At 37.2% G+C, this 14,059-nt stretch overlaps 1 protein-coding gene across 1 annotated transcript; it reads right to left on the bottom strand.

Annotated features, from left to right (window-relative positions):
- Nucleotides 1–10,746: 10,746 nt before the first annotated feature.
- LOC116092061 (olfactory receptor 8K5-like) lies at nucleotides 10,747–11,778 on the bottom strand. Its single transcript, XM_031373420.1, has one exon. It carries the CDS (start codon nucleotides 11,776–11,778, stop codon nucleotides 10,840–10,842), a length of 939 nt encoding a protein of 312 aa, XP_031229280.1. The 3' UTR covers nucleotides 10,747–10,839.
- Between the last annotated feature and the right edge of the window lie 2,281 nt (nucleotides 11,779–14,059).

The following is a 14,059-nucleotide window of genomic DNA, read 5'->3' as shown; positions in this document are numbered from 1 at the left end:
GAACACTCCTTCATTGCTGGTGGGGTTCCAAGCTGGTACAACCACTCTGGAAGTCAATTTGGTGGTTCCTCAGGAAATTGGACATAGTACTACTTGAGGACCCAGCTATACCACTCTTGGACATATAACCAGAAGATGCTCCAATATGTAATAAGGACACATGCTCCACTATGTTCATAGCAGCATTATTTATAATATCTAGAAACTGGAAACAACCCAGATGTCCTTGAACAGAAAATGTGGTACATCGACACAATGGAGTACTACTTAGCTATTAAAAACAATGAATTTATGAAATTCTTAAGGAAATGGATGCATCTGAAAATATCATCCCGAGTGAGGTAACCCAATCACAAAAGAACACACATTGTATGCACTCTCTAATAAGTGGATATTAGCCTAGAAGTTCAGAATCCCCAAGATACAATCCACAAACCACAAGTAACTCAAGAAGAAGGAAGACGAAAGTGTGGATACTTCGATTCTTCTTAAAAAGGGGATCAAAATACCCATGGTAGGAGTTACAGAGACAAAGTATGGAGCAGAGACTGATGGAAGGACAATCCAGAGACTGCCTCACCTTGGAATTCTTCTTGATTGGAATATACAATCATCAAACCCAGACACTATTGTGGATGCCAGCAAGTGCTGGCTGAGAGGAGCTTGATATAGCTGTCTCCTGAGAGGCTCTGCCAGTACCCTACTGATACAAAAGTAGAGATTCACAGCCATCCATTGGACTGAGCACAGGGTCCCCATTGAAGGAACTAGAGAAGAGACCCAAGGAGCTGATGGGTTTGCAGCCCCATAGGAGGAACAATATGAACTAACCAGTACCCTCAGAACTCCCAGGGACTAAACCATCAACCAAAGAGTACACATGGTGGGACTCATGGCTCAAGCTGCATATGTAACAGAGGATGGCCTAGTTAGTCATTAATGGGAGGAGAGGCTCTTGGTCCTGTGAAGGCTCTATGCCCCAGTGTAGGAGAATGCCAGGGCCAGGAAGCAGGAGAGGGTGGTGGGTTGGTGAGCAGGGAGAAGGGGAAGGGAATAGGTTTTTTTTTTTGGAGGGGAAACCAGGAAAGAGTATATCATTTAAAATGTAAACAAAGAAAATATCTAATAAAAAATAAAAAATAGTTTATAATCTCTAAAAATGAAATAAAGAAATTCTCAAACATTAAATCTTTTTAAAAATATCAAACAATCATTAATGCAGCACATTTAAAAAATATTAAACAAATTGAAAGAACATAATAAAACTGTAGGTATGTGTTAGTGAAACAAAAATATGTTCCATTTACATGAGAATAAAAGAATTATTGTCAAACACATAATAAAACAAAATTCTTCTAGACCTATAGAAGGTGTAGATATTGGTGTGACCATACTGGGCATACAAGACAGAGAATATTAACAATTTTAATTTAAAAAAGCAAAATAATCTCCCCCTGAGCCATGAAAATAAAATTACCATTTCAAAAAAACATAATCTAATAAAGATATCCCACTCTGATTAATTTTATCATTACATATTACCACACAATAATATTTACTTAAATTTAAAGTAGGAAGTTGAAACTGCAGTTTGTGATAACACAGAATAACCTATTGGAAATGATGCTAATGAAAATAACATAGCAACCAGAAAGTCCCAGATGCCAGGAGAGCAAGAGCCTCCCAAGATCCCATGGTGATGATATTAGCTGAAATACCAAAGGGGCAGGAGAACCTGTCAAGACCCTATCCAAAGTTTATGCATAGCTCCCCCTGGTTGAGGGATTTCACCAGCCACCCATCTCCAAAATTTTAATCCAGAATTGTTCCTATATAAAGAAATATAGGGACAAAGAATGGAGCTAAGGGAAAGGCCATTCAGAGACTTTCCCACCTGGGAATCCATCCCACATGCAGACACCAAACCCAGACACTATTGCTGATGCCAAGTAGTGCTTACTGACAGGAGCCTGATACAGCTGTCTCTTGAAAGGCTCTGCCAGATCCTAACCAATACAGATGCAAAGGCACAGGGACCACAATATAGGAGTTAAGAGAAGTACTGAAGGAGCTGAAGGGACCTTATCTGGCATCAATGGGAGGAGAAGCCCTTGGTCCTATGAAGAGGTTTCATGCCCCAATGTAAAGGAATGCTAGGGAGATGAGGAGGGAATGGGTAGGTGGGTGGGGGAGCACCCTCATAGAAGCAGGGTAAGGGAGTATCAGATAGAGGGTTTGTAGAGGGGAAACTGGGAAAGATGATAACATTTGAAGTATAAATAAATAAAATAAAGAAAAGACAAAAGAAAATAATATACAGAACAAAATGTACTGCATTATCACATGTGTATGAGGAGATTCAATAGAATAATAAGACTTCTTTCTTCCAGTTCACAGCTGCACTCAAGAGCAGATCATGCACTCCAGGCCCCACACCCCACCCCACCTATACCCAGAGACAACTTGACCTGCAGGAGTTCTGACACTACCAGTCTCACAGGTGACTCCCTCTTGCCCCAATACCTAGTCTAATTGGGACTGACCTCCCCCTAACCCCAGAGGACATGGGACCTCTTCCTCTGACAGAAATATATCTTGCTGTCCACAAGGGCTCCCTGCACCTCCCAACTTGCCCATACCCAGAGTCAGCTTGACACACAGGAGGTCCTGCATAGCCAGGCTCACAGATCATGAACTCAAGATCCTTACTCACACCTAAAGACAAATTGATCCAAAGAGGTCCAATATAAGCAGACTCACAGGAGAGACAGCCTCCATTCAGAAACAACAAGGTCAGTTAACACCAGAGATAAGCATATGGCTAGAGGCAAGCACAAGAACATAGGCAACAGAAACCAATGCCACTTGGAAATGTCAGAATCCAGTTTTCCTACAACAGTAAGCCTTGGATATCCTAACAAGCCTGAAAAGCAATATTCTGATCTAAAATCTCATTTCAGTAAGGAAGACATAAATAATTCCCTTAAACAAATATAAGAAAACAAAGGTTAAACAGGTAGAAGCCCTTAAAGATGATACACATAAATCCCTTAAAGAAATACAGGAAAACACAATCAAATAGGTGAAGGAATTGAACAAAACCATCCAGGATCTAAACATAGAGATAGAAATAATAAAAAAAATCACAAAGGGAGACAACCCAGGAGATGGAAAACCAAGGAAAGAGATCAGGAGTCACAGATGCAAGCATCACCAAAAGAATACAAGAGATGGAAGAGAGAATCTCAGTCATAGAGGATACCATAGAAGACATTGATACAAGTCAAAGAAAATACAAAGTGCAAAAATCTCCTAAACCAAGACATCCAGGAAATTCAAGACATAATGAAAAGACCAAACCTAAGAAAGTTAGCTATAGAAGAGAGTAAAGATTCCCAATTCAAGGGTCCAATAAACATCTTCAACAAAATTATAGAAGAAAAATTCCCTAAACTAAAGAAAGAGATGCCTATAAATATAGAATAAGAAGGCTAAATAGATTGGACTGAAAAAGAAATTCCTCCGGTCACATAATAATCAAAACACAAAATGCACAGAACAAAGAAATTATATTAAAAGCTGTAAGGGTAAAAAGTCAAGTAACATAAAACAGACCTATCAGAATTAAACCAGACTTCTCAACAGAGACTCTAAAAGCCAAAAGTACTTGGACAGATGTAATACAGACTGTAAAAGAACTTAAGTGTCAGCACAGGCTATTAAACCCAGCAAAACTCTCAACTACCATAGGTGGAGAAACCAAGATATTCCATTACAAAACCAAATTTAAACAATATTTTTAAACTAAAGCAGTCCTACAGAGGATAATAGAAAGAAAATTCCAATCCAACTACATCCAAGAAAAAACAAGAAATTAATCTCACCCCAAATCCAAAAGAAAATTAATCTCACACAAACACCTCTAACAACAGAAATATCAGAAAGCAATGATAATTGGTCTTTAATATCTCTCAACATCAATGGACACAATTCCCCAATAAAAAGACTAACAGAATAGATATGTAAACAGAACCCAACATTTTGCTGAATAGAGGAAACACACTTTAGTAACAAAGACAGACACTACCTCAGAGTAAAAGGCTAGGAAAAAATTTTCCAATCAAATGGTCTCAAGAAACAAGCTGGAGTAGCCATTCTAATATCCAATAAAGTTGACATTCAAAAAAAGGTATCAAAAAAGATGGGGAAGGACACTTCATACTAATTAAGAGAAAAATCTACCAAGATAAACCCTCAATTCTGAACGTCAATTCACCAAATGCAAGTGTAGGATTGTGAAACACAGCCTGGTCCCTGGTTGAGCACAGGCTTGAAACCCTGGTGACACTGCAGGGATGGTAGGTGTTTTGCCAAACTACTGGACACCAGGCTCCTGGGATGAGGCCACAGCTCTCCATAGGTTTGTGGCCATCAATCATGTAAGGGCAATGTCACAAGCCCCTCCACAGGTAGAGAATGTGACCACAGGTCACGTAGCCTCAAGACAGATCTCCATTTTAATAAGGCACCTAAAAGCCTAGAGGCTTAGTCAGTTAAACTTTCCTTCCCAGACACATCTCCCTGCAAATAGTATTTAAGCTCAGGTCCACCACTGAGAAGTGGGGTATGGTTTTACTAATTACCACTCTCGTCCATGACAATAAGTGCCTTAGAAACCATGAACTGTCTCTTTTCATTGGGATCTGCTGTGGGGAGCAGTGCAACAGGCCTTCACCTAAGGAGCCCACAGCCTAATCTCCCATGGAAGGTCTCTGTGCTCCCAGCCACAGAGACTCCCAAGCCCAAGCCAAGCTAGCCACTTACAAGCCAAGGATTCTCCTCCCCTCAGGGACCTGGCAGGTGCTATCCCCTCCTTTCCTCCTTGGCTGGGTTACATTGCTGAGCAATTAGACAGCAAAAGGAGTTCAAAGGGATACAAGTTGTAAAGGAGGAAGTCAAAATATCACTAGCCCTGGCTCCATTCTCAGCTCTTCCACAGCATCCAGTGGCACCTGGGTGCCCGAGAGATAGATAACCAGATGGTCCTGGCCTCCACACAGGTCTAGGGACCCTCAAGCCAGCTCCAGTGGTCCCCAGGACCTCAGATTGTGCTCCCCTACTCCTGGAGCAGAGTCCAGCAGCTTCCCATAGCCTGACATTCACCTGGAGCAGGTGTGGGGTGAGTGCAGTCAAGATTCCTGCTTCCCTGAGAAGCCCAAGCTTTGCGGCAGAGTGAATGCAGGACACCAAACCCTATATGCAAGGGTAGCCACATTTGTAAAAGAAATGTTACTAAAGCTCAAAGCACACATTGAACCTCACACAATAATAGTGAGAGACTTCAACTCCCTACTCTTCATGCATGGACATGTTATGGAAACAAAAACTAAACAGAGACACAGTGAAACTAGCAGAAGTTATTAAACAAATGTATTTAACAGGTATCTACAGAACATTTAACCCTAAAACAAAAGAACATACCTTCTCAGCACATCAAGGTACCTTCTCCAAAACAGACAATATACTCAGGCATAAAACAAGCCTGAACAGATATAAGATTGAAATAATCCCATGCATTCTATCAGACCACCATAGAATAAGGCTGATCTTCAATAACAACAAAACAACAGAAAACCCACACACTCATGGAAGCTGAACAACACTCTACACAATTAGTACTTGATCAGGGAAGAAATAAAGAAATTAAAGACTTTTTAAAATTTAAGGAAAGTAAAGGCACAATGTACACAAACTTATGGGATACAATGAAAGCTGTTTAAAGAGGAAAATGCATAGCTCTGAGTGGCTTAATAGGGAAATTGGAAAAGTCCTACACTAGCAGCTTAACAGCACAACTGAAAGTTCTAGAAAAAAAAGAAGCAAATACACCAAAAATAAGTAGATGTCAGAAAATAATCAAGTGCAGGGCTAAAATCAACCAAAAAGAAAAAAAAAGAACTATACAAAGAATCAACAAAATCAGAAGTGGTTCTTTAAGAAAATCAACAAGATAGATACACTTTTAGCCAGACTAATGAGAGAGCACAGAGACAGTATACAAATTAACAAAATCAGAAATGAGTGACATATCAAAAGAAATGGAGGAAATTAAAAAAAACATCAGATCCCACTACAAAAGCCTGTACTCAACAAAATTGGAAAATACTGAAATGGATGATTTTTTAGACAAATACCAGGTATCAAAGTTAAATCAGGATCAGATAAACCATCTAAACAGTCCCATAAGCCCTAAAGAAATAGAAGCAATCATTAAACTCTCACAACCAAAAAAAATCCCAGAACCAGATGAAGAATTAGTGCAGAATTCTATCACAGCTTCAAAGAAGACCTAATACCAATACTTCTCAAACTATTCCACAAAATAGAAACAGAAGGAACAATACTTAATACATTCTATGAAGCCACAGTTACACTGATACCTAACCACACAAAGACCTAACAAAGAAAGAAAACTTCAGAACAATTTTCTTTATGGAATATTGATGAAAAATTACTCAATAAAATTCTCACAAACTGAATCTAAGAATTCATCAAAGTGATCATTCTCCATGATCAAGTTGGTCTCATCCCAGGAATTGAGGGATGTTTCAATATACAAAAATTCATCAACTTAATCCACTATGTAAACAAACTAAAATTAAAAAAAACACATGATTATCTCATTAGATGCTAGAAAATCCATGGACAAACTACAATACCCCTTCATGTTAAAAGTCTTGGAAAGATCAGGAATTCAGGGCACGTACTAAAACATAATCAAAGCTGTATACTGCAAACCAATAGCCAACATCAAATTAAATGGAGAGAAACTTGAAGAAATACCACTAAGACCAGTGACAAAACAAGGCTGCTCACTCTCTCCTTATTTATTAAATATAGCTCTTGAAGTGGTAACTAGAGCAATTAGACAGCAAAAGGAGTTCAAAGGGATACAAGTTGTAAAGGAGGAAGTCAAAATATCACTATTTACAGATGATTTGATAATGTACATAAGCAACACCAAAAATTCCACCAGGAAAGTCCTACAGTTGATAAACAATTTCAGCAAAGTGGTTGGATATAAAACTAATTCAAAAAATCAGTAGCCTTCCTCTATTCAAAGGATGAACAGGCTGAGAAAGAAGTTAGGGAAACGCCATCCTTCTTAACAGTCACAAATAATATAAAATATCTTGGTGTGACTCTAACCAAACAAGTCTGACAAGAACTTCAAGTCCCTGAAGAAAGAAATTAAAGAAGACCTCAGAAGATGAAAAGTTCTCCCAGGCTCATGGATCAGCAGGATTAACAAAGGAAAAATGGTCATCTTACCAAAAGCAATCTACAAATTCAATGCAATCCTCATTAAAATTCCAGCTCCATTCTTGGGTAGAAAGAGCAATTCTCAACTTCATCTGGAATAATGAAAAACCCACAATAAGAGAACTTCTGGGGGAATCACCATCCCTGACTTCAAGCTCTACTACAGAGCAATTAAAAAAAAAGAAAAAAGAAAAAGAAAGAAAAAACTCATGGTATTGGTACAGAGATAGACAGATACGTCAATGGAATAGAATTGAAGAGCCAGAAATAAACCCACAGATTTATGGTCACTTGGTCTTTGACAAAGAAGCCAAAACCATCCTGGGTTGGGGAAAAGCATTTTTAATGAATGGTGCTGGTTCAATTGACTGTCTACATGTAGAAGAATGCAAATTGATCTATTTTTAACTCCTTATACAAAGCTCAAGTACAAATGGAACAAAGAGCTCCAGATTAAACCACAAATGATGAATGTGATAGAAGAAAAAGTAGAAAAGATCCTTGAACACAAGAGCACAGGGGAAATTTTCCTATAGAAAACATCAATCACTCAAGGCTCTAAGATCAACAATTGATAAATGAGACCTGAGAAAATTTGAAAAAAAATATATGTAAGGCAAAGGACACTGTCAATAAGATAAAACAACAATCTACCAATTGGGAAAAGCTTTTTATCAACCTTACATCTAGTAGAGGGCTAATATTTAAAATATATAAAGTCTCATGTAGAAACAAGTAACACTATTAAAAAACGGGGTACAGAGCTAAACACAGAATTCTCAACTGAGGAATCTAAAATGGCTGAGAAGCACCTAAAGAATGTTCAACATCCTTAGTCATCAGGGAAATGTAAATCAAAATGACCCTGTGACTCTACCTCAGACCAATCAAAATGGCTAAGATCAAAACCTCAGGTGACAGCACATGTTGACGAGAATATGGAGAAAGAGGGACATTCTTCCATTGCTGGTGGAATTGCAAGCTGATACAACTACTCTGGAAATCAATCTGGAGATTTCTCAGAAAATTGGAAATAGATCTACCTGAATACACAGCTATGCTACTCCTGTGCATATACCCAAAAGATGCTTCAACATATAACAAGTACATGTGATCCACTATATACATAGCAGCCATATTTATAATATGCAGAAGCTGGAATTAACCCAGATGTCCCTCAACAGAAGAATGAATACAGAAAAGGTGGTACATTTACACAATTCAGTACTACCTATTTATTAAAAACAATTGACTTCAAGAATTTTGCAGGCAAATGAATGGAATTAGAAAATATCAGCAAAGTGGTTGGATATAAAACTAATTCAAAAAATCAGTAGCCTTCCTCTATTCAAAGGATGAACAGGCTGAGAAAGAAGTTAGGGAAACGCCATCCTTCTTAACAGTCACAAATAATATAAAATATCTTGGTGTGACTCTAACCAAACAAGTCTGACAAGAACTTCAAGTCCCTGAAGAAAGAAATTAAAGAAGACCTCAGAAGATGAAAAGTTCTCCCAGGCTCATGGATCAGCAGGATTAACAAAGGAAAAATGGTCATCTTACCAAAAGCAATCTACAAATTCAATGCAATCCTCATTAAAATTCCAGCTCCATTCTTGGGTAGAAAGAGCAATTCTCAACTTCATCTGGAATAATGAAAAACCCAGAATAGCAAAAACTATTCTAAACAGTAAGAGAACTTCTGGGGGAATCACCATCCCTGACCTCAAGCTCTACTACAGAGCAATTAAAAGTATCTCAGTGATGTATCTCAGACCAAAAAGGACACACATAATATGTACTCACTAATAAGTGGATATTAGCCCAAAAGCTCAGAGTACCCAGGATACAACTCTCAGACTATAGAAAGTTTAGCAAGGAAGACCAAAGTGTGGATGCTTCAATCCTACTTAGAAGGGGAAACAAAATAATTGCGAGACGTAAAACAGGGAGAAATTTTGGGGGGAGGGGGGAGAGGGATCAGGTATGAGATGAGACAGGGGAGATGTCCAGATATTCAGGAGAATGAATAGAAATATGTAGCAGTGGGCAACGGGGTGGGGCGGGGGCAACCACAAGAAAGTTCTAGATGCCAGAGAATCAAGAGGTTCCCAGGACCCAGTGGAGATGACATTAGCCAAAATACCTAACAGAAGAGAGATAGAACCTAAAAGGACCACCTCCAGAATACAGGCTTGGCCACCAGTTAAGGAATGGGGCCACCCACTCATCTCAAATTTTTTAACCCGGAACTGTTCCTGTCCAAAAAAAGAAACAAAAACAAAAACATGACAAAAAGTGGAGCAGAGACTGAAGGAAAAGCTATCCAGAGATGACCCCACCAGGGGACCCATCCTGTCTGCAGACACCAAACCCCTACACTATTGTTGATGCCAAGAAGTGCTCACAGACAGGAGCCTAGTATGACTGTCACAGGAGCCTAGTATGACGCTCTGCCAGCGTCTCACTAAGACAGATGCAGACACAGCCAACCATTAGACTGAGCACGGAACCCCAATGGCAGAGTTGGGGGAATGACTGAAGGAGCTGAAGAAGATTGCAACCCTATAGGAAAAACAGGATCAACTAATGGGAAATTTCAGAGCACCCAGGGACTAAACCAAGCAAAGAGTACACATGAATGTTTCCATGGCTTCAGCTACTTATGTAACAGAGGATTGCCTTATCTGGCATCAAATGAGAGGGGAGGTCCTTGGTCTTGTGGAGGCTTGTTGTTTCAGCATAGGGCGATACTAGAGGGGTGAAGCAAAAGTTGGTAGGTGGGTGGGTGGGTGAGCACCCTCATGGAGGCAAAGGGGAGGAGGATGGGATGGGGGGGTTGTGGAGGGGAGACTGGGAAGGGGGACAACATTTGAACTGTAAATAAATAAAATAACCAATTAATAAATTTTTAAAATTAAAAATAATAAACAAATTACTGGAAATGGAAAAGGAGAATGCAAAAATATGCATTGCCAGGCACAAAGTGTTAAGTATAATGAGAATTCTAGACACCTAAGTTATAGCTTGAGTATTATAGACATAGTATTGTATTAAATATTAAGCTTTCACAAAAGGAATATTTTATACACAATTATACAAGTAACTTTGCATGAAATGAATGGACTTTATTACTGAATATATGTGTATCTCTACATCATCTCTCTATATCTATATCTATAGATAGATAATTCAACATCTATCTATAACCTTTATCTATATTTGCATATATAGATATATATAAAGAGAAAGATTTAAATGAAATAACAATTTTTTTAAAAGAGAAAGGACAGTGAGTATATGAGGGATGTTGGAGGAAAGAATCAAAATCTCAAGAAAAAATAAAAACTAAATATGGATAGAAAAAGAAACAAATGATAAGGTATGTTGACATGAAAGATGAAGAATGTGATATGAGAAAAGTCCAAGTTGTCTTAGTGACATGCAAAAACAATAAAATTATAAAATAAAATTTGTCTTGATATAATGTACTATAATGATATATAATACTGAATATTAGGTATTAATTTTAAATGGATTCTTTAATACCCTGTAGAAAGCATTTTTTACCTCTTTGTTCCTTAAACTGTATATCAGGGGGTTAATCATGGGGATCACTAAAGTATAAAACACAGAGGCTATTTTATCATTCTCTAAGGAGTGAGTGGATGTAGGTTGCAAGTATATAAAGAGTAAAGTACCGTAGAAAACCACAACCACCGTCAGATGAGACCCACATGTAGAGAAAGCTTTTCTCCGGCCTTCTGCCGAATGCATTCGACATATGGCTAGCAGAATCAGAACATATGATCCAAGGACTACCATAAGAAAGGAGATCAAATTGAATGCTGAAAATAATATGATCAGCAATTGTATTTCTTCAGCATTTGAACACAGGATAGGTAACAAGAAAACTGCATCACAATAGAAATGGCTGATGATGTTGGAGCCACAGAAAGTTAGTGTGAAAATCTTACTGGTGAACAGCAGAGCCTGGAAGGTGCTGTAGAGGTATGGAATGCCCACAAGCATTTGGCAAAGTCTCTGAGACATGATTACACTGTAGAGCAGAGGGTTGCAGATAGCCACATAGCGGTCATAGGCCATTGAGGACAAGATAAAGAGTTCACTGATAATGAACATAACAAAGAAGGACATCTGTGTTGCACATGCATAGAAAGAAATGGTTTTGTCATCCATGACAAAATCCACCAGCATCTTGGGACATATGTCAGTGGAATTTCCAAGATCAATAAAAGCCAGGTGTCTGATGAAAAAGTACATAGGAGTTTGTAGCCGAGAGTCCAGCTTGGTCAAAATGATCATGCCCAGGTTGCCCATGACAGTAACTGCATAGATGATGAAGAAGACCCCAAACAAAGGAAGCTGGAGCTCAGCGCTCTGTGTGATTCCCATCAAGAGGAACCCAGGCAGTGATGTATTCTTTTGCCCCATGTAATCCAATTATGTCCTTCAAAAGAAACATTGTTTTCAACTTTTATTAAGTTATATTTGTAGGATGAACAGATATTTTTAAAAATAAATGGTCACAAACAAAATTTGCACATGATTTTCTAAATGAATATATAGAGTATTCTATTTTGCAAATGATCTCTTCCAGAAGATATATAATAAATGTATATATCATTGTTTTGGAATCATACACATGTTTAATATTAATGTTACTTTACACAAAGAGCTTGGATTTTTAGAATGCATATTCATTTCACCTAAATTTTGTATGCAATACTTTTTATTCTTGAAAATTGAGACAGAAATAGAATGAAGCTAAATCATTTTGACTATTATAGTCCCTTATATCAGATCCTTCCAAATTATGGGAGACATATTGAAATGAAAATACATAACTGTATATCTTTATAAATATTTCCAAAGAACTGTAGTAAGGTGTGCTCATTTTAATATTCTATGTCAATTTCTATTCTATTTTACTTATGCTTTCATGAAGTGGGTTGGTGAGTAGAAGTGTACAACTTTGTGGTATTTAATAATGGTGAATGAAGTAGAGAACACTTGTGAGTCTGTAGAAATTTCTAATCTGATACAAAAAGAGCTTCTAAAATCACTTAGCACAATATATGGAATTATGCTTGATATTGTATAAACTATCATACTAATAAATATCATGTGTGTGCATCAGTGAGATTTAAGTTTCGATTGCTTATATTGCTATTGAGACAAAAGCAATCAATTTCTCTTTCAGTAGAAAAGTCACCCATTTTAAGCTTCCAGAAACAATATTTGGATACATTCTCACTAACAGATTAATATTTAGAAATTTTCTTTGTACACTTTTGCATAATTATTCTATAATACCATATAGAAGAAGTGGTAGAGCCTGTAATGTATATTTACTTTGCATTTTCACATCGGATATTATAATTTACTGATTCAACTGAACAAAGAAGTATTTATAAAGCACAACATCATGACTCAGTATATTTCAGTGGTGTTTCCTCTTCCTTTAATAAATTTACACAAGCTGAGAAGCAAAGTAGTTTTCCTCTGAAATAAGACAGTGAAGATGTTGTAGCTAATTGTACCTAATTACTTCACTTTAGGCCCTCAGTCCCTACTCAATGAGAATCTTCACCATTGTCAGCAAGATTTCCAGTTGTAGGACTAATCAGAGTTTAATGTTTAATGAAGAAAAGAGTAGGCTTGTTAGCATGTGTAGCACTAATGTTAACCTCGTAACTGTGATACATGCCGCATTGCAGAATACTCAATAAAAATACTTAGTGTTTAAGACATTTTATGGACTCTTTTGTGAATGTATCATTTTCAGTAGGAAATTTTATCATGTATATATTTCTTGTTTGTATTATTTGTATTGTAAATTTATATCTACTAGTAAATAATGTCAGTTTATTTTAAATATAAAATATAGTATTTTATTATCTAACATTATATAGGATTCACATCAAAACATATTTTCTTTATTTTATGTAAAGCAAATACAATACGCCATCCTGTTTTGCTTCTGAAAATAATTACCTTATTTTTTAGTGTGTGAGACCAGTAATGAATTATTGATATATCTCCCACTTCTAACTCAAAACCCTCATTAAAATGGTGGATTCATGATATCTGTTCAAATGATAAAATGTAATGTCTTGAGACAACGTTACAACTCCAAGAAGCACAAGTAAATGCACTATTTTGCTCTGTCTCAAGGAATCAAAGTATTTCAGCTGCCAGGCACAATATGAAAATGCTTGCATGCTGGTATGTATCTGAATCAAATAAGTGAAACTGCTTACCTTTGGAAAAAAAGACCAAATTCTCATATTCTAAATCACTTGTACTTTCTCTTGAAGGTAGCAAGAATTTATGGCTTTCTCTGTTCTTTCCGATGTTTCCCAGGGAAACATCATACAATTTGTTCAAATGATCACATCTAGATCATCCTAGAGACAGAAGACTTTGTTGTATCTTCTAATTGTCTGGGACACTCTGTGTATTCCCCAAGGGGAAGTATAAAGTTAACTATCAAAAGGAAATTAACAACCTGTGATTTCCAGAGACATAAATAATTTATTCATTCATTTAAATATCATCAATTATTAGTGTTACCATAGGAACTAACTTGATATGTGCTTTACTCTGTAAAAGTGCGAGGCTTTCAAAATCCTGACAGAATTCTATATGCATTATTGCTATCACATAGGTGTTTTTCTTCTATTATTAAGGAAAACATATGGGAGACATTAGA

Source organism: Mastomys coucha, unplaced genomic scaffold (assembly GCF_008632895.1).
Source record: "Mastomys coucha isolate ucsf_1 unplaced genomic scaffold, UCSF_Mcou_1 pScaffold15, whole genome shotgun sequence".
Taxonomy (NCBI): Eukaryota; Metazoa; Chordata; class Mammalia; order Rodentia; family Muridae; genus Mastomys; species Mastomys coucha.
The sequence above is the reverse complement of the archived record's forward strand: the minus strand, read 5'-3'. Positions and strand labels throughout refer to the sequence as shown.